The following is a 20,927-nucleotide window of genomic DNA, read 5'->3' as shown; positions in this document are numbered from 1 at the left end:
TTTTTCTGTTTTTTTTTTGGCAGAAGTTGCTCATGTGTGCATGTAACATATGTTGCGTCTGAGCGGGGCTGATGGGATTTGGGAAGCTGAGTGTACAATATTTAAACTACTTGGTATGTATTGTGTGACTGGTGTATTGTTTTCTGCTATTTGACAATGAATTACTCTGCACTTAATTTGGCCTCCTGTTTTCATTCACATGCTTTCTGATTGGGGTTAGAAGTTACTGGGGACTCCGGTGTGTGTGTGTGTGTGTGACGACATCATCAGACATATGGTCATGTGGATCTGACCAGAACCAAACACTGACTTTCATGGGCAAGTCAAGCCAATTTAACAGCTACCATTTTATTGCCCCAAAAGAGGTTTTTTTTTTAAAATGTATTTATTATTCGCCTTCATATCCCAACACATTCAAGGTTTCTGTTTGGATCGCTCAAAACATAATGTAACGTAAATTAAGGATCAGCTCAAGAAAAAAAAAAAAGTTTTGACATTTAATTGAAAATTACATGTTAAAAAAAATATCAAAAATCAGTGAAAACAGCAATCAGGCTATAATTACTGAGCAGTTTGATTAAATGAAAAGATTACTTTAATCCTAAGCCTCCCAGTGGTATAATTGTAGACTTAACTATAGGTATTAAATTCAATTCAGGTACAGTCATATTTAGCATACTTGTGGCCAATGTCAGCATCATTGCTATCAGAGAATTAAAAACAAAATTTCATGAAAATAGTAAAAATGTTATTTAAATCAATCACATTAGTACAAGGCTCATTTATTTAAAAAGTATATTGCTCTTACAAATTAAGATTTTCAACAAGAAAAAAATCTTATTTGAATCTAAACTTTTAGAAAATAAATTTCACTTTTATTTTCTAAAGGTAATTAAAAACTGCAGCATGGAGTTTTCCATGTAGCATCCAAGGTGGAACAGGAAGATGAAATATTAGGTTTTTTTTTACAACAAAAACAAAAAATATCTGAGTTTATCCTTAATGTAGCAGAAGCGTTATGACGCTAAAAATATTCCACAAGAACAATCCGTCTAACTCCTTATGATTCCTTTCGATTGTGACATGTTTAGTTTTTAATTGGCTAGTCAAAGAGAAAAATATATTTTTTTTTTATCAGAATCTTTCATGAATAATTTTCTGTCCATTCCTGAACTTCCTGCAGAGCCGATCCAAAAAAGTTCCACTTTAGAAATAGAACAAGCTAAAAACTATTGTTTCATCATCCATTCAGTATTTCTTCTAAATAGTACTAATGACTGTAAGCACATCCTCACAGCATAAATTGAGCACATAAAATAATATTCAAACAAAACAACATACCAGAAGAAATGATCTGATGAAGTTAAATATTTAAATCACCTCTGGAATTCCCAGATATTGACATTTACATCATCTGATTGATACAATCCAAACATATCCTGTTCTCTTTAGGACAGACGGATAAATCTCAGCAGGCTGGAAGGTTCTGGTCTCCATGACGACTGAATACACAAATTCAGTCCAGCTGTGTGTGTTCCAGCTGGACGTCTAGCTGTAGTTCCTTAGAAACACCAGCCTATGGGGCAGGAACTTCTCCCGACACAAAGGACACTCGGCCTGGAACACACAACACACACACGCACGAACACACACACACACACACACACATTTCAGCATTTCAGTGTCATATAACCTGACTTCTCTGCAGACAATATTTATTCCCATCTTATTGCTGTCCGTGTATGTCGCACAGCACAATCGTGATGTTCGTGCAGCAAAAAGTTGTGAGACTTTAATTAAAAAAGTTCCCAGATGTAAGCAGAGATCAACCCCAATCAGATGGATGACTTTTGATCATCTCTACATGTACTTATTAACATTTTATCTACAGCACAAACAAAACTTTTTGCTGCACAAATGTTGGACACCAATTGTGTTTCATTTGAAGAAGGTGGGTTTGGGGCAGGGAAGGGAAACCTTGCTCGGGTTTCTAAAGCTCAAATTCTGCACATGGAAACAAAAAGTTTCTGTAAATATGGGTTAATTGTGAGTAATATTGTCATTGCAATATCAAGAAACAGCGACAGAATGAATAATTTTAAGTGGTTTCCTAATTTTTTCCAGAGCAGGAAAAGTTTGAATCATGTAATGAAAAGGAGGGTTCACAGAAGAAGTGATGCAGAGTAGGAAGTTGGTGTTTGTGATCAGATGGCTGGATGGAGGTGGATTAGCTGTGACGTCCAGCAGGTCTGGAGCTGACCAGAGAGTCTGACCTTGGTGTTGCACCACTCGGCGATGCACTCCCAGCAGAACAGGTGTCCACAGGGGGTGCAGGTGGAGTTCCTGCGGGCCTCCAGGCAGAGGATGCAGCGTGCAGATCGGGGCGTGGAGGCGGAGTTCGCTGGGTGCCGAGGACTAATGTCACACAGGAAGCTTTTATGAAGGACTTTTATGACAATGTTCTAATTTAAATAGAAAGATTGACACATTTCTATCCCAAAAAAAAAAAAAGCTTTAAAATGGCTGAGAATCTTTTTAACCAGGAAAGTGAGCGTGTTGTGTTGTGGCGCTCCACCTGAGGCTCCTGTAGATCTGCCACTCCTGCCTGGCTCTCTGCCTCTGCCTCAGGTTGTTGAGCTGCAGACTCAGAGTGACGAGCAGCTGGAGGAAAGACACGCAACCCAGCAGCCGGTAGCTGCTCCTGATGGACGAGTCATCAGCGTTCGGCCCCGTCACACACAACTGAACACACACAAACACACACACCACCGACAACTCAACATTTGGTTCCCTGATCTTAAAAGCATCTTGAAATTCATAAGCGTTGCTGTTTTGGTTTCATTTGACTGGAAACATTGAAAGTTACATCCTAAAAAATAACAAGGAGTGGAAGAAGACTGAACTTGCATACATGAAATAGTTTCTTTCAGGAGGAAATATATAGAAATGGAGTCATATGGATGGTACTTTCAACTTCAAGTTGAATATTTAATTAAGTAAAATTAACAACTGAATGTTAATTTATTTGAAAAAAATAAAATAACATATGTCAAATATGATTTCAGTAAAATAAAGATTTTATATTTTCCATTTGCATTTTTATTATTTTATTCACTCAGCAATAAATATGAATAGTTCATCTTAATTATGAGAGATCAGTGATCGACCGATAGTTACATGTGAAGCTGATCCTCTGGTCTTATCTACCTCAACAAAGGCTTAAAATCAGCCGCCATCTTCTTTTGCTCTGCTATTGCTGGATTTGACTGTTGGCCCCGCCCACCTGGTCATGACTGCACGTTTGCAGTTACCAATAGTCAGCTCACTGTTGCTAACTCAGCGACTTTATTGCTATATTTAGCAACATTTCAGACAAAATGCTTTTGACTAAAATCGGAATCGGCAGATCAGGCTTTAAAAGATCGGAAATCGCCGATTTTCCAGAAAAACTGCAGTCGCTGAACTCCTAACATGTAATTAACTGTAATAGGGGAAAACATACTTTAAGGTTAAATAATTTACTGAATGCTAGTTTTAATGTAGAGATGGAAATCAACTAAGTTGGACCTGGTGCTCCCTGGTTCTGACTCAGACTTGTTTGTTTGATGTGGTGGGCAGTCGGTTGTCTGGTCTGACTTACGTAGCTGATCCCAGCTGCTCTCTTGGACATGTGGTAGAAGGAGCTGCTGACGTAGAACAGAGCAACATGGAGTCGGTGCAGCAGGGCCACGCTCTGCTGGATCACAAACACGGCCGGCTGGCAGGCCTTCCTCTGCCGCTCCGTCAGCAGCCCCACCGCCCTCTGCGCCGCCCTCCTGAGCCAGCGCTCCAGGCTCCAGGTCCCCGACGTCGCCTGGCGCCTCCGCGTTTCCGGCCCGCCTTCCAGCTCGTTCTCCAGACACACCAGGGCCTTCTCCAGGAGGTACGGCACAAAGGCGTGACAGAGGACGAAGAGGCAGCGCCTGGCCCGGGACGGGATCTGCCGCCGGGAGGGATCCACCTGGACGATGCCCACATACTCCTCGCCCAGAGTCTGGTAACCTGAGCACAGTCCGGATCCATCGTTTAGCCGGCTTCATTCATTCGATGAGGTTAAAGCTCAACTTTTAAATTCAATAATGACCTGAGAGTGTGGTTAAACCATAGTAAGCCAAGTCTGACAGCAGCTCTACCTCCCTCCTCCAGTCCAGCCAGTGTTTGGATCCTGCAGGAAAAGAGAAAAAAAAAAACAAAACACACTCTTCATCTGGAAATTACCAGCAAAGATAAAAAGTTGTCAAAACGACCAGCTAAAAACACTGTAAGGAAATGCTACAGCAGCTTGTAAAAGTATTCATACCCCTTGAACTTTTCCATATATTCTCACATTACAACCACAAACATAATTGAAATTTCATGTGAAAGACCAACACAAAGTGGCATATCCAATTGTGAAGTAGAAAGAAAATTATACATGATTCAAAATATGTTTTACAAATAAAAAACTGAAATTTGTCGCGTGCTTAAGTATTCTTCCCCCCATCAGTTGACTGATGACTGCTAATGACTAAATAGAGTCCACCTGTGTGTAATCTAATCTCAGTACAAATCCAACTGCTCTGTGTCGCCTCAGAGGTCGGCTAAAAGAATAACGGCGCGCAAACGGCATCGTACGTCCAAGGAACACACCAGATTTCACAGAGTGCTGTTCAAGACGAGGCCGTCCACCTAAACTTCCAGGCTGAACAAGGAGAGCACTGGTCAGAGAGGCAGCCAAGAGGCCCATGGTGACTCTGGATCAACTGCAGAGATCCACAGCTCAGGTGGGGGAACCTGTCTCCAGGTATTTACACCCGGGAGCATCTCAAAGCTCAAAAGCGTAAACTGGCCACAAATCCAAGGAGGAGTAGAAAATGAGGACGAAGTTCAAACCATCTCTTCCATGTATCATAATGAAAAATGGAGTCTTATCCCGACTCCAATGTCTCTCTGCTCAGCTTTCTAAACAGACAGAGTGAAAGCAAAGAGAGCAGCAAAAACAAATTAGATGGAGTAGCAGTGCTTCATAAGGACAATGACATTTTTACTGTGGAATATCGTCTCTGCTGCCTGATGTTCAGCTGTTACCATGCCATGACAGTCAGGACGCTGCCATACAGCAACAGTCTTCAGTCAGAGGCCTCTTCAGAGTTGTCGGAAGACTGACTGCTACTGGAGATTCTTCCTCTCCACAGCATCACCATCCACAACAACTCTTTGAGGGTGCTTGGGTGATATGAAATATGACAACATGTCGTTTTCTTTTGGGGTGAATAAAGCAGCTCTGAATTAAACTGAAATGAAAACAACTCAGCAAGAAGCACCAGATATCAGCCAACCTGTTCAAACGTCGGCATTGACCATAATCCCCTCTGTTTACAGCCATCCTGTAATGTCCTGAAGAAGACTGAAAGGATGTGAATTAAGAAATAAAATTGTAAATGTTACATATCTCTGTTAGATCCATTTAAATCAAGTCAAGGTACCGCTCAGGCAACAACACCATGTTCCCTTTTGAATGTCCAACACCATATTCCCCAAGAGAGACAATAAAGATGAAATTAACTAAAAAGTTTGTTGTTCCTTCTACAAAAACAAGAAAGCGGGCTGACTGAAAGACCAATCCGAGGAGTTTTCTGAGTAAAGCAGACAGTTTTACTCTTTTGATTTTTCCAAAACATTTCAGAAGCAAGTGGAAGCAACCCGAGCAGAAACTGCCAGAGATCAGCTACCTGCGACACTCTGACAGGCTTCATTAGCGCTGTTCCTCAGGAGGCTCCGGTAGAATTCATCCTTCTGACTGGACCGGATCAGCTGGGCCTGGTTTGCAGGAGCCAGAGGCATCTTCCCCGAACCTCAGACGGAAAGGTTCGCTGCAGCACAGTCACGTCCTCCGGGCATAACGACGGTGGAGCGGGGAGAACATGTTGGAGAATCTCCGGTTTGTATCCAGACACAGCAGAGTGGTTGATGTCACTTCCTGATTTCTTCTTCGTCTTTTTGGTTATTGGCGGTTGGTAAACAGCGTTAGGAAACACTACCGCCACCAGCTAGTAAGAGTTCATGTCTATGGCAAGGAGTGTGGACCAAATAACGAGTACTAAAATAAAATAAACAAATTAATTAATTAATAATAAATAATAATAATAATAATAATAATAATAATAATAATAATAATAAACCTATATGGTATCATACACTCTACACGGTCTTAAAAAGTAAAATATGGCGAGGCAACTTTTACTTCCTGTGTTTTTTTGCAATACTCTACGGTAATAAGGTCTAATATAACTAAAAAAACCAAAAAGAGTTCTTGTTCTTCTTCAGCCATTTAGACAATAATAGACCAGCATTAAAGAGCATTACCGCCACCTACTGGACCTACATGAAAAATTGGAGATTTGCTGCCAAATATTTCTTTCAATGTCAATTTTTGGATCTCGTCATTTTTCCTTTTTGCCTCTGACACTGGATAATGTTTTTTCTCTCTTAGTAACTGTGTACACTTACTTATGTCTGTATTACAAGGGAATTTCATTTAATCTGTGAGTGAAAGGATCATTTTTCACCCCACGGAAAACGTTCTGTGAATTTCCTGGTGACCAGAACACAAGAACATCTGTTTGTATTGAGGATGGCACTTAGGATTCACAATCATATTCACGTCTAATTTAAATTTGCTGCTGATTTTCAAAATTATGAGAAAGTTGCAGTTACTTTTGGCCACATGCTATAGACATTACAAAAATATTTTTTGTTTAACAAAGCAGACCGTGGGCATTTATGCGATGTTATACACTATATCATCTATTTTAATATGTTTATTTTTTTGTTAGATATAAACTCCTCCCCTTGTTGTTCGTATTCAGGCCTGCTAGTCTCTGCTGTGTAAACAATGTCAGAAAACACCTCACCAGAAACACAAGGGTTTTTCCTCCGGTTGGGAAGGGAGTAGGTGGTTAAAGTGTTAAAAGTGATTAGTCATACTAGACATTCAGTGGCCTCATGTCCACACATGCACCTTGCATTATCTGCTGCTCTCCCAGGACACCGGTGGGCAAAATTAAAATTCAGTAACCTTTCCTTTGTTTTCAAGTCTCTCCCATATCCATGTGAATGTGAGTCAGTGTCTTAGCTTTCCTCCTCTCTCTCCGGCTACCTCTAAGCTGCTTACAGCTGAAGGACTCGCCTCATGTCTCCTTAGATTTAGTTGATAACTAACTGGCCTCCAGCAGTTTTCTGCAGAGCCAGCGCTCGTATCTCCCTGTATCGCCCTTTAACAGTGCACATTGGTGGGGTTTTCACTGCCCCTACCTGCTCACTAACCCAGCACTCGAGTGTGAATAGCATCTGGCTCTGACAGAACAGACTTCCCAGAATCTTTCTTGGGGAAACACCAGATTGTTTCTTGTTTGTATTAGTCATTTTCTTCCACAGAAAATTGAAAACTTTTATTTGTTGCCCCAACCCTACATCAGGAGCAAAATTGAACATCATGAACAACATCTGAGAGAACTCCTTGTAGCTGTGGAAGAGGGACGATGGTGGTGGTGTTTGGGGGAGGGAGTCAAACTGTAGATGAAATCACTTTAGCAGTTCTAGAGGCTGATTGCGTGTTCGTTGTACTCTCATTTGACTGCTGCGTTCCAGATGCTAAATGAGGGAGAGACAGTTCACTGGAATGTAACACATGCAGCAAATTTAAGTGTAAATAACCATCCAAATGAACAGAATTAGGTATAACTGAATATAATCCCAGTACATAGCAGCATGGTGTTAATGTCAAAGCTAGCAATAAGCTACTTAGAAGGATGATCACTAGTCAGGCATGAGGGGAAGTACAGGGCACATGGGAAAGGATGAGATGCTCATGGAAGAGTTGTGTTTTTTTTAAAGATTTGCCATAATGTGATGTTGTGTAAAAACAGGTTTTGTTTCATAATGAATAACTAATAATAAATGCTGAAAGGAATTATTAACAAATTTACTAATTACCAAGTCAGTCACCACCTGATTATCTGGAAATAACAGCCAAATAGTTTTCAGTCTCGCTTATTGCTTTTGAATACCTGCCTGAGAAGGTTTAGATATTAAATGACAAAAGAAGGATTAAGCTCAGAACTGACATTCTTGAACTATAAGCTTCTGGATGTGTAAGGAATAAACAAAGACAACTTTCCTCCAAAAGTTTATTAACAGAAATAAGAATAAAACCAGTTACCAAAAAAGAAAAACAATGTAATGATGTCACACTTTCAGTATGAAAAACCAGGTTTACTCAGGGGTTTCTCATGACCTCATTTCAGCTATTTAGAAATGAGGTCTAAATAGCTGAAAGTTAATTCAGATTAGTTTGCAAAATATGTTGTGAATTACTCACACAGTAGCACCAACATATCTAAGAATACAACATGAAATAACTCAGTAGATCAGTAAGAATATGTGTTCAGTCCTTCATGGCTGAGAACAAACAGTGGTTAGCAATAACCATCTGAGCTGACAAGCACTTAAACAAGCGTACCTACTGAAGTGACCTGGAGAGTAGAAATGGCTTAATTCCAGACGTTTGGGCGCAATTTCCAAGGGGAGATGGTCGGCCATATTGGCTTTAACTTCAGGGTTTTATGGAGAATCCAAGTTTGGTCAAAGTTTGGAGCATGAAGGGAACAAACCGTTACAGCCAAGTGCATCACGTCTCCCTGGTCTGAACACAAAGACTTTCTTCTGCAGGAAATGGTCAAGCTTTTTTTCATTTCGTGTCTCTGCTCCATAAATGAATAGTTAAAATCCAAATACTTGTGTCTGTTAAACCAAGTCATGTAAATGAAGCAGAGGGTTAGATTTCATATCAGTTTGAGATAAAGTAAAAACATTAATGGAGTGAAATAAAATAAGAAAAATCCTCCGGCTTCATGAACCCGTTGCCAGGAGGTACTTGCTCACCTCTCTGTTAATTCACTCATACATTCATTCTGAGCTGATACGGAGCAGCTGAGATCTGCTTGGAAAGTTGCAGAACCAGTTCTTTTGTCTAGTCAGAGCTGCCAGGCTGGTGTATTATAACCTCCATCCCATTATAAACCCACTCCTATCTTGTTGCAGACACTTTTCGGAGCGCTTGAATCAAACCCTTGGATCAGGGCCCCGTCCATCCCACTCACCAGGAAGCTGAACTTTGTTCGAAGTGAGGGGGGTGGAGTCAACGGATTGCCTTTCCCTCCTTCCTTCAACTTGGCAGCTAATTGTAAGTTGCTGCAGAGGAAAGGTGGAAGGTGTGGGAAGGGCTTCAGTGTTTGGAATAAACCGTCCATGGAACAGTCTGTGATTTTACAGGTAAGCCTCTCTGCGTTTACTGTGTTTACTCCAGTTAGCATCATTATGAATTGACATGTAGGTTTCTGTCTTAAAGCCTCAGGGTTCAGAATGCTTTACTGATCACAGCAGCTGTATACCTGCAGCGTATACCTGAGCTCCTGCTGCAGTCGTGTTGAGGAAAGGTAAATCAGTCACTTCAACTTCTAGGATGTTTACAATTCAGTATAAAGGTGTTTTATTCACCATCTTTGAGCTTGTCGACAGCTAGACAAGCAGGAATAACAATCATCAGACTTCTTAACATATAAAGTAACAAATGTCAATGGTGTAAATTATTTTCTAAATAAGAAACATCTATTCATCAAGAAACGTGCTACGAAGTTTTCTCCATACATTTCTTTGCTGAACGAGTAACTAATTTTTTTTTTTTTTTTTTTAATTGAGCGGCAACTTAAAATCACACACAAATCAAATGGGAAACAGTGATTGTGTTGCCTCACAGTGCTGTCAAGAGAATCCACGTATTAGTCAGAAAGTCAGCAGTCAACTCTGGAAGCTGATTTGTTGGGAAAGTTTTGAAGGCAAACATGCAGGAATGTGACTGAATGCTTTTTGAAGTTGTTTGGGCTCTAAACATCTAAAATGTTGGCACTTTCTGGAGTAAGATCGATTGGAGAAAAACCACCAGAAAAGGCATATTTTATGAATTCACTGATTTGTGGGTTTGCATGACTGAAGAGGAGGTGCAGTGCTTTATGTAAAGTTAGTTGGCTTCTGTCAGTTCTATGATAACAACATAATCACAATAGGAATATTTCGTCTTTGCCAATAGATCATTTGAATTGTTGCTCAATGAAACTTTAGCAACTCACACAGATGATGGTCAGTTGTGTCAGATGGCTGTACACACTGCTTTGGTTCTGCAGGATGTTTCTTCCTGTTAAAGGGGAGTAGGCACAGTATGAAGGATACGTTTTTTGTTTTCCAAAGATGATGTCTTCATTTTAGAATTTAATTCAATTTAGTTTAAATATGTATCGTACATTTACAACAGATATTTTCTTTACGTCGGTTTACAGATGAGTAAAAGTATAAAATTCCAGTTTATTCCAGTTAAATCCATGATGATGTTGCGTTTAGCTCCAGTTCCATGCTGTCTGTGTGTAATTACAGTCAGCTGATTATGTAGAAGCAGGAAACCCAACTGATCGCATAAAGCTACGAGTAGGGGGAGTCTACCCACCTTGTTATGTTTTTTTTTGTGGGTGTTCGGATCATAAGCCACCCAATGGTAACCAACCATTGAGTTGCCATTGGGTGTCTGTGATGTTGGGGATGTGTCAGGCTGAAAGTTGCATGTCGGGACTAAGGGAGCGGCTCTTGTTGGAGTCCCTCCCTCCTGACCTCCTTGGAGCTGGCTAACCCGAAGGACAGGTAATGTCTCTCATCCTTTAGTCCCTCAGAGTTCTGGCTGGTGTCAGTCCAATGCGTTACTTGCTGGGGGACGCAGGGCGAGGGGCACCAGTTTGAGGCTTGACCTGCATAGCAAGCTTTACTGATGATTTACCTCATATGGCTTTTCTGAGGTAGCAGCTTGTATCTGGCTGGCTGAGGATGCTGCACCCTTTGCTGGTGTTGGTGGCTGAGAGTTGGACGTCTCCAATTAATTCATCATACTTTTGCTTTCTTTCTCTCTCTCTATCTCTCTCTCTCACACACAAGAATAGTTCCTTTGTTAGCTGCTTCATTTCGGACTCAATTAAAGAGGTGTTGAGCCAGAAAAAACAAAGAGGTTGACATTGGTAATCTCAGTAAAATCGCCATTGTTTTTTCAAGAGGAAATGCACATACTTAAGGAAATAATCTCTAAAATAAAACAAAAACAAAAAAGCATCATAAAGACAATTTCAACAATGACTATAAACAATATATAAATGGAGAGTAATATGGGAAAAAAAGCAGAGTGAGAAAAACAATTCTCCAGCAGCTAAAGCCCTACAGCAGCCCTAATGCTGTAGGGCTAAGCCAGTCTAACCATAGACTTTATCAAAAAGGAGTGTTTTAAGACAGGATGTTTGCTTTATGAAATAAAACTGGGAGTTGGTTATGGAGGAGTGTGATAACTAAAGGATCTGCCTCCTATTCTACTTTTAGAGCCTCGAGGAACTCGCAGTAATCCTGCAGTCTGAAAGGAAAGTGGTCCAATCAGACCTCTGACATAAGAAGGAGATTAATTATCACAATATGTAACAAGAATACTGTCAAATTCTCTTCTGGGTTTACAGTCAATGAAAAAAATAACTAAAAAAATATATAAATCTCTTTCATCTTCATCAGATTTATCAGAAAACACTACTTATACATTTTTCTTTGTTTTTATTGTTGCTAATTTCATGCAAAATGATGTTCCTGCTTGCTATTGATTCATTTTCTTTTTTCACATCCGCTGCTAACAGCTCTGTTTGAAGAGATTGTTTTGTACAACACTATGCTAACAGAGTACAGAAACTGTTGTAGCTTGTGTGAAGGTGGGCAGGTTGTTTGTGAACTTGGCAAAAAGGGAAATCCTGAGCAAGCCTTTCTGGCACATGAACAAATAACAACTAATGCACCTACAAAACTCGTCAGAAAGAAGAAGCGCAACACCTGGAAGTTTCCCTAATGACCTCAGGAACATCTGCTTCACGTGAAGCATCACTGGCTCGTCACGTCTGGGACTCAAGTTGTTGTTTAGTTCTGAACTTTGTTCAGAGCCCCTTACATTTAGTCCCACCATAAAGGGAACAAGTTATGTTGCGGTTTAAGCTAAATGCTATCGACTCTGAGGCTTCGCTGAATGGTTTCTGTTCTTTGACGTTCCTGTTTTGGAATCACGTGACGACTCAAATGGAATAAGAATTAAACTATAAAGTGAATGTCAGCATGCTTTTCACTCACCTTAGACTGCACCCAATCAGATCAGAGCAGAACAGGCATATCTTGGTACTTGAAGAGGAATTTTCCATGTCAGGAGTCTAGTTTCAGAGCTTTTTATGAAACAAAAACGTCTCTGTAAGTGATCTGCTTTAACTAGCAGATTAGACGCAACAAACACGAAAACTGCCTCCCGGCTTCCCAACGTTTCATTCCTGATGGCTGTTTTTTAGGGTAGTTTCTGTTTGGGTTTACCAGAGTATTGCAGGTCCACGCAACCTCAGCTCAGGTGTCGCAATCATGAGGGTGATGCGAAGTTGTCTGAAAATATAAATAAGCTTTGGCAAAGTGATGACTCTGCGGTAACAGCAGCATTTGCACAGTTTTCTCTGATCTGATGGGCCCTAAAAACTCACTGTCTGCTTGGACAGCAGATTATGTGCACTTCATGAAGTGTTTGTCAAGGAATTACACAACTCCCACTGTCAACTTTCATAAGTGGAACACAATCTCTAACTTTAAAGAAGTCATGTCTACAAGGTTTTATCCTCCCATTCTGCCTCTTTGTCTGGTCAGGTGCCTCTGCAGACACATGAATCATGGAGTCTCATTCAAGTTCATCTTTTACATCCTGAGTAATTATGTTGTGTTAAGACCACCGACTTCTTCTCTTGCAGCGCCCGGAGGCAGGAAAGTCATACATCATAACATGCAGACAGTGCCTGTATTCATTGCAAATCTTATGTAGCCCCTGGCTTAATGTAAGTAGCCTATTTTGGTGAACTGGAGGCAAGAGCAGACCTGTTCAACATCCTCCATGCAGACTGTGTGAGGTTACCTCATCGGTGTTGTGTCATCTGACTTTTATTAGGCCATAAGATAAAACAAACAAGCATTGTGTGCTGATAGGACTTTCATATGCTGCTGCAGAGACGGGGTTTTGTTTGAAAGATTCCTCCAAAATGTTGCTTATGGTCAGGCAGTCAGTAAGTACTTTAAAGCAAAAAAACCTAAATTAGTCCTTAGGTTTCAACAAACTAAGCTAAGAGATAATAAAACTCAGAGCTTTTTAAATAATAAAGCTCTGAGGTGTTTTATGTAAATCTCAGAGCTTTCCAATCTGTTCTTTCTAAGTTTATGCTGCCTTAACTTGTCCAAAGACAACACTTATGTTTGTGTGATTTGTTTAGTAATTTGAGTTGAAGTATCTATTGTCAAATGCAATAATCCACCTCTGTAAACTCAATGAATTGTGAATTTTGCTCGGTGGCTGAATAATAGTGAACATAGAGAAACTGTTTTAATTAGGTTAGGTTTAGGTTAATTAGGTTAATTAGGTTATTTCTTTGTTTAGTCCTTTACTCTAGCTGTACAAGAGCGTCCAGCCCAGCTCTCCAGTTGGAAGATTATTGAATGCATTGAATGCATTGAATGCATTCAATGCATTCAATGCTGCACTGAGGACCAAAAGTACAGCACTGTGGTTCTTCCACAGTCTGCATTTACGCAGAGGTTGTTCATCAAGTGCTTAACACCAAGAGATGGTTCAACAGTTAAGAGAACTGAGGTAAAGCAAGCAGAGCATTGGATGGCCTTACTGCATTTTCACATAAAGTTGATGTTATGTTGTTCTGGATTTTTTATGGCTTTGTGCTCATCTTATTAGATTGTTTTTCTAGAAATGTCTCTGTGAGGGTAAATCAGCTGCTGGTTTGAATGTCCCACCAACAATCACAGACTGCCAATATTGAGGTCAGGACCAAAAACTTTCCTTTGCTTAGAACAGATGGAAATCTTACTGATTGAGTCTGGCTTCAGTATATTTAGTCCCAATGTTCTTGTTGGGTAATATTAGTTGTGAAATATTATAGATAAATATAATGCAAATTCAAAAACGAGAGAAGTGGAAACCCAAGGAGACGAGTCATGAACCAAACAAAATGAGAAATTTAAACTATATAAGTCACAAATTCTTCCTCCTCCATTGCTTTTAGCAGTTTAAGCAATTCCTCTGTTGCAGAATCCTCACCTCCAGTTTGCTTTAATCACAACATATTGTTCTAAGTAGGCTGTTTCAGCTTTTGTTTAGTCCAAAACACAGAACTGTTTTCAGAGGGCTTTCTATGTATCTGTCATCAGCACTAATTTTGTCAGTCCATTGGCAAACTGCAGTGCCACCACCCGGCGGTTATCACAACAGTCAGTCTGACTGAGCTTAAACGAAGTGCAAGCAGAGCAGCAATTAACATGTCTGAGGCGTGAAAAGCAACAGCAGCAAGGATGAAAGTTCCTGCAGGTTCAAACATGACAACAACTGCTTTCACACACAGAGACGGCACGGGATTTTCTTCTTCTTCTCTACATATTAGAGGGAATTATGATTAAACACATACCTTCACTTTTTTCCATAAGTTTTGGGCTCATTTCACGACCTTTTCGGTGTTGCAGATGATTGTTTATTGTTATATCAAATCATTTCCTACTTTTTATTTCGTCCATCTGCTCACCAGTTGGTTTGACATTTTCAGATGCACTTCGCTCACTGCAGACTGTTCTGACCCCAGGCGAATAAAACCACATCTGACTTCTGACACAAACTTCCTTTGGCTGTCAAACGTCTGATGCTGTGAACAGGAACAGCAAAATGAGTTTTTGTTATTTTTGATTGTTCCCTGTCCTCGGTTATCCAGACTGGATATACAGCTTTAGTACATTCATACATTAATGTTTCATTCTGCTTTAAAGGAAAATGATTATCTGTTAAAGAGAATGAACAAGTGATAAAATAACACAGTAAGAGGCTCTGACATCAACACTAGAGATGGGTCAAAACACACACTAAAGAAAACTGTTCATTTTTTAAAATTATTCATTCTTTCACATCAATAATTCAACACACAGATTATTTTTAATTTTGACATGGCCAGGAAAAATGTTGACTGATGTAAAAAAAAAAAAAAAAAAAAAAAAAAAATCCCTCTTACTGATCATTTTACAAAGGAAGTAGAGGCATATCTCATATTATCTCAATATGGGAGACTGATGTTTGTTTACAAGGTTTACAAAGTAAGATGGTGTGAACAGTAGCACAGAATGAGTGCAGGTTTGCAAAGCAGGTTTCAGGATTCACACTGACTCCAGTATGTGTGCTAAAGGAGTTTTTACATCACCCTTCTGTCTGGGTTTTGTTTAAAACTCTCATATTGGCTCCACAATCCAAAAGCTTTCCAAAAGCTCCTTGAGCAGCGGCGGATTCTGATATGGGTGACAAGGGCAATCACCCATGGCAGCATATTGTCAGGAAGTGACATGAGACAAAATAAAATCGTCCCTCAGGAAGCTGGTTTAAAAAAAAAAATCATAAATAAATATAAAGATTTTCCCTGGAGATAATGCTGGTATCACATGGAAAAAAAATATTTTCTTGTGTACAGTCAACACTATGTGAGTAGATAAGATAGAGAGGTAATAAACAGGATGCTCTGAGAGGACCGGGCAGCTGCCAACTGGGCCAGGAGGTTCTGTCTGACATCTATACGGCTACAACCCGACAGCATACTGGAGAGTTATTAACTGTGTGAAGGATTTAACTAAGCAAATAACCAGACAAACAAAAGGCCCACTGAGCAACAAGTGGTAAATGAAAGAAAATATAACATACATAATTAAAAAATGTTTCATCCATAGGTGTATTGTTTTTATTGGCTGAGCATTTATTTCATTTAGCATTTGGTTAAAGTCAATTCATTTAGTTTATGGCTAATACCACTTTATTTTTATTTATTTAATAGATTTATATCATAATAATGCCTCTTTAAGAGCGACACAATGCAAGAAGGGAGTAGAAAGTTCATGTTTGTGCCTCTACCAAGCCTTCTCTGGACACAGGCAGAGTAGAGGCGATGCTAATAGTTCTGTCACTCTGTTGCACCATGTGAAGGACTGTGGTTCCTGTTTGTCATTGTTCTATATTATTATATTCATTTTAGTTTATCCACATTTCCTGTGCTCCCCTTTTGTTCACTGGTGTTTAAGCTTTTCCCAGTCTCCCTAGTTTTATCAGCCTTTAGATCTTCTTAAACCCAAAAGCTGAGAATCCAGAAATTACTACTCCAAATATCCAGTCGTATTTGATAGATTATATAGAATTATATAGATTATAATTATGTGCTCTGATGAGGCTTGTTTGTGTTTGTCAGATTAAAAGAATATGAAAAATAACCTATAAAATTTGTTTTTTATTTAGCCCATATTTCTGCATTCAGATTTTCTTTGTATGGGTCTGATTGCAGTAATCTTAAGGTTTATCAGCTGTTTGCAGAAAATGATCATAATTAACTAAAATGAAAGCGTAAAAACATCAGTCTTTGCATAGTTAGTTTATATAATGTGTTTCACTTGGTGAATTAAGTTGCAGGAATAATTCAACTTTTTAATTATATTCCAGTTTATTGACTATGACTTTACAGACTCCCTCTTTTCACCCGCTCCTCTCTGGATTCTCATCCTGTTCTCAGTCAGTAATGCTTCATGGTTTTGCTTTTGTTTCCCTTTTTGATGTAGTCATTTTATTGATCAATTTTCACACATTTCTGCCCCTTTCCCTCACATCAGGGACTGATAATATTCTTGGCTTTTGTCAGTTTTATTGTAATTGTGCAATTTGTTTTTTTTTTTGTTTTTTCTTTATTCCGCAGACTTAGTAGGATTTGAATATTTTCCTTGCTATTGCACCAACACATTTACGTACACGTCTGAAGACTTAATCAAATTAAAAGTATTCTGTGTGTTTTCTTAACCAAACGGAGACGGTCAACAGCAGCAGCCTGGCAGCTCAGAGCTCTATGACCTGATGTGAAAAGACTCTTCTCTGTCCCTTTGTGGAGGAGTTTCTTTTTTCTCTTTCAGCCGGGAGTTGGTTTGTAGCAGCTTTCAGCTCAGTCAGTGGGGATTTAACAACACTGAAACCAAAAACCTTACCTGCTATAAAGGGCAGAGAAGGAAAAAGCCACCTCCAGGGAGGCCGTTGTGTGGATTTGAGTTGCAGAATAAAACCGACTTAAATGAAGCGAGGCTTCATTTAACCAGGACGGCACCACCTTCTGTTTGCTGCTGACATAGAAACATTCAGTCTGCTGTAGCTTAATGAGCTCCAACATGCAGAAGGTTTTAGAGCAAGTGGATCTAACCAAAGCTGATATGGTTTGGACTGGCACAGAAGAGTTAGACGATATAATGGACAGAGGATGATGAACTCCGAGTTCTGGAGAGGAGCAAAAAAGCAAAAGGACAAAAGAGGTTTATTAATAACTAAAGGAAGGTGTACAGGTTGTCAGTGTGACAGAGGTGGGAGCTGAAATATGGTGAGATGGACGCAACGGGATTTAACCGGAGGAACCAGCGAGGAGTGAGAGCAGGAGAAGTGTTAAAGACTAAATCTTGACTTCTCTACGGAAATTTCTTCATGTTTTGCTAGAAGACATTTCTCTGAAAGATACAAACTGCCTGGAGGATGCTTGTTGTCCTAAAGCGCCACAGAACCAACATAGAAACTACCCAAAGTTTTTAACCCCCATTGCATGTGTTGGAGACACTTTAATCGTGTTTTTCAAACAATCGACTCAGCTGAATAGTTTGGGAAGGAAGCCGTTGGTGCATTTAATACCAGCCTATAATGCTGACCGAGAAAATGTAAAGCTGTGTAAACAAATGAATGAAATAACTGCCAGGGTGCTAATCGTCCAAACGCTGTTAGCAGCTTTCTCACTGCATCACCGTGTGTGTCTCCTGTGTGAATGTGTGTCTGCACATGCCTCTTGCTCATTCCTCGGCAGCTTAGGAAAACAGTGAGTGTGCAAGCAGGTAGTCACAACAATTAGAGCTACAAGCTGAAACACTCTAAAGCTGACTGACTCACCCCAGCACATTATTCTAAAGCTCTTATACTTTCAGACTCTATCAGTATCCTGTGTGATTGATTGGACCGATAGGAATGTTATCAGCAGGCTGTATGGAATTGGTATTTCTGTATTTCCTCCTCAAATCAAATGAATGTGCAGCTGTTCCCCCCCGTAGGTTTAGTTAGAGCTGAGGTTGTGAAACAGAGGAGCCCGACCGTGCTTGAGCTTGCCTGGAAGTTGTTACACGGTGCAACAAAAGGGTGTTGACCCAAGAGCTTCAGAAACTTTTGTTCCAGATGACAGCGATTACTCTTCGTAACAGCCTTGCTAAACATGTGCCAGTGGTGTAAGAATCATTACAGCAGCCTGGAAAACTCTCTGGAAGTGACGCATCCCACAACGCAATCTTCTTCCCCTAATGATGATCTGGAGCTTATATGGAGAGATATGGGAAAACCTGAGATGCAAAGTTAACCAATGTGGCTTGATGGACGATGGTGTCATCCATCAAGCCATGATTGATGGATGACAAGTTGCAGCTATCAGTCATCTGTACAGGTCATGTAAGCTAAGCTTCATGGTTAATGATTCTTTTACACTGACTGTCCTGAGAGCTCTTGGGTGCCAGCGATATCCCAGTAGCTTTGATCAATTTCCATAAAAACCCTGCTGAAGACTTAAACAACTTCTACCCAGTTGCTGATTTCAAAGGAATGACACCTTTTTTTTTTTTTTTTGTTCCAGTAACTCAATGAATGCGAATAATTAGAAGGTGGTGCTAAGCTTCCTGGTCCGAACCCTGAGTTGTCAGGGTTTCGGAGAACTAATAAAGCCGACCTGATTCCTAGAGGAAACATCTATCCTACATCCAAAGTAGGATAGATGCTGTCTGTTTGGATCAGAGCAGGTTTTCCTCCAAAATATCTGCCAGTTATCAGTGTAGCCCACATTACACTGCATAATGCATCATCTTAATTCAAGCGAGCCCGGGTTCATCAAGCAGACATCAATCAATAAAAAATAAGGCTCTCTAATATTTTACTCCTATCTAGCACACATTACATCACAGTGTGTGTTTGTTTATCCAAGTAGCTGTGTGTTACAGAAACTGACGTCTGCACCAGAAAATGTCTTACCAGAGAAAACAAGCAGAAGTGTTGCACATGAATGACACACGTACACACACACAACCAGTCCTGTGTCCAGGCAGGGTGTGTGTGTGTGTGTGTGTGTGTGTGTAGGTGTGTGTGTGTGTGTGTATGTGTGTGTGCGTTTGTTTGTAATACCTTGTGGGGACGATTTTCCTGACATATACTACGTTGTGGGGACCAATCGCCGGAGCCTGGTCCCCACAAGGGGAAACCCTGTTTTTGGGTCAGGGGTCAGAGTTAGGGCTAAGGTATGAATTGAGTTTTGGTTAGGGGCGGGGTTAGGAAAAGGGTAAAGGTAAGGTTTAGGCTGTAGAAATGAATGGAAGTCAATGGAAAGTCCCCACAAAGATAGCAACACAAACGTGTGTGTGTGTGTGTGTGTGCGTGTGTGTGTGTGTGTGTGTTGGATTCCGGCAGGAAACATGCCCATACCTGAATGCTGACGGACAACCTCCGTAAGACAAATCCCGACATGTTCTCCAGCCAACCTTCCACTTCTAGCTGACACCCACGCCACACATCATTTAAGCGCTATAGTTCACCCGTTTCTTTAGTCTGTAGCAGGGTGGTGGGTCTCAAGATGTGGTTTCACTGGAAACCTTCACCCTGGGAGGCAACTGCGTTCTTGTGTGTTCAGCTTTGTGTCAGTAGATTCTCCGGAAGGATGATTGCAGGAAGGTAGGTAAACAGAGGAAGTTTATGTTGGAGAGGCGAGGATATGTGTTCAGTCCAGGTCCTTCTGTCTTCGAATACATTTAGACCATTTCTGGTTTTGTGTACGGTCAGATTTTTACTTTGATTACTATGGGTTCTTACAGGGGACAATTTTAATATCCATTTAGACAAAAAGTGTGAAAGCGGTGTTGCTTTGCTAGATAACCTTCAATTTTCTCTGCATGTAACAGAAACAAACCAAAACAAAGGACATATTTTAGATTTGATTATGTTAAAAAGTCTGAGTAAAACACTGATGTGGTTGATCACACTGTGTCCTGATAAAGACAAACATCTCCCACCAATAAAAGTTGATCAGAGATTATTTGAAAACATTGCATTAACGATAACAACACGGATCTTCTAACCGAGGTCTTACATCATTACCCACACTGCCTTTAGCCTCTGCTGATGACCTTTTAAATCGTTTTAGCTCCATGACTGTAATGGATGGCAGTTCTAAGATGATGAGATTCAATCTAACGTAACTTAAGGGCAAATGTCACGATGTGCTTTCCATCTTCAAGCATTTTGCACAGAGCCAATAACACGACGCAGAAGCCACAAATTTCGGCAGCAGCGGAACCCCGTATATCACAGCTCTGGAAGCATCTGTTTCACTGCCTCAAGGCTTTCAATTAAAAAGAAATCAGCATGGAAATATGCCACAATATTGTTACTGCAGAGCTATGGCGTGTGATGGCCTTGGCGTAGCTCTCCATGTCCATGAATGTTAGCTGCTTGGACCATACACACAAACACACACCTGTGTTCATACAGTTTCTTTCTCAGCTGAAGTGCAGCTTTTCACTCAGAGTTCATTTCCACTGCAGAAGAGACCCTGTTTCTTCCCACTGTCTGTTCAAAATAGAGGCAGAAAAAAAAAACTAAACAAATGAAGTTATCCCCTGCCAGG

General features: G+C 40.3%; 2 protein-coding genes across 2 annotated transcripts in view; one reads left to right on the top strand and one right to left on the bottom strand.

The window, feature by feature from the left end:
- The window catches only part of LOC106949557 (serine/threonine-protein kinase 38), a 37,226-nt gene extending 17,847 nt beyond the window's left edge, over positions 1-19,379 (top strand). The window contains exon 15 of the mRNA XM_015035893.1: positions 19,357-19,379. The gene's annotated coding sequence lies outside the window, so the exon portion shown is untranslated. The remainder of the gene's footprint in view (positions 1-19,356) is intronic.
- pex10 (peroxisomal biogenesis factor 10) lies at positions 14-6,027 on the bottom strand. The gene is made up of 6 exons (XM_015035896.1): positions 5,751-6,027; positions 4,124-4,204; positions 3,641-4,041; positions 2,576-2,742; positions 2,274-2,415; positions 14-1,617 (listed from the first exon to the last, which is right to left on the bottom strand). The coding sequence occupies exons 1-6, from the start codon at positions 5,860-5,862 to the stop codon at positions 1,549-1,551; spliced, it is 972 nt and encodes a 323-aa protein (XP_014891382.1). The 5' UTR covers positions 5,863-6,027; the 3' UTR covers positions 14-1,548.
- Positions 19,380-20,927: the final 1,548 nt, after the last annotated feature.

This window comes from Poecilia latipinna, unplaced genomic scaffold (genome assembly GCF_001443285.1).
Source record: "Poecilia latipinna isolate Pla-1442-1.1 unplaced genomic scaffold, P_latipinna-1.0 Scaffold351, whole genome shotgun sequence".
NCBI classification, from domain to species: domain Eukaryota; kingdom Metazoa; phylum Chordata; class Actinopteri; order Cyprinodontiformes; family Poeciliidae; genus Poecilia; species Poecilia latipinna.
The sequence above is the reverse complement of the archived record's forward strand: the minus strand, read 5'-3'. Positions and strand labels throughout refer to the sequence as shown.

Excerpts from the sequence above, each read along its gene's own strand:
- pex10 (XM_015035896.1), bottom strand. The coding sequence starts at position 5,862 with ATGCCTCTGGCTCCTGCAAACCAGGCCCAGCTGATCCGGTCCAGTCAG. Across the intron at positions 4,205-5,750 it reads AGCCTGTCAGAGTGTCGCAG|GATCCAAACACTGGCTGGAC; the intron begins GTAGCTGATCTC and ends CTTTTCCTGCAG. Across the intron at positions 2,743-3,640 it reads GAGCAGCTGGGATCAGCTAC|TTGTGTGTGACGGGGCCGAA; the intron begins GTAAGTCAGACC and ends GTGTGTGTTCAG.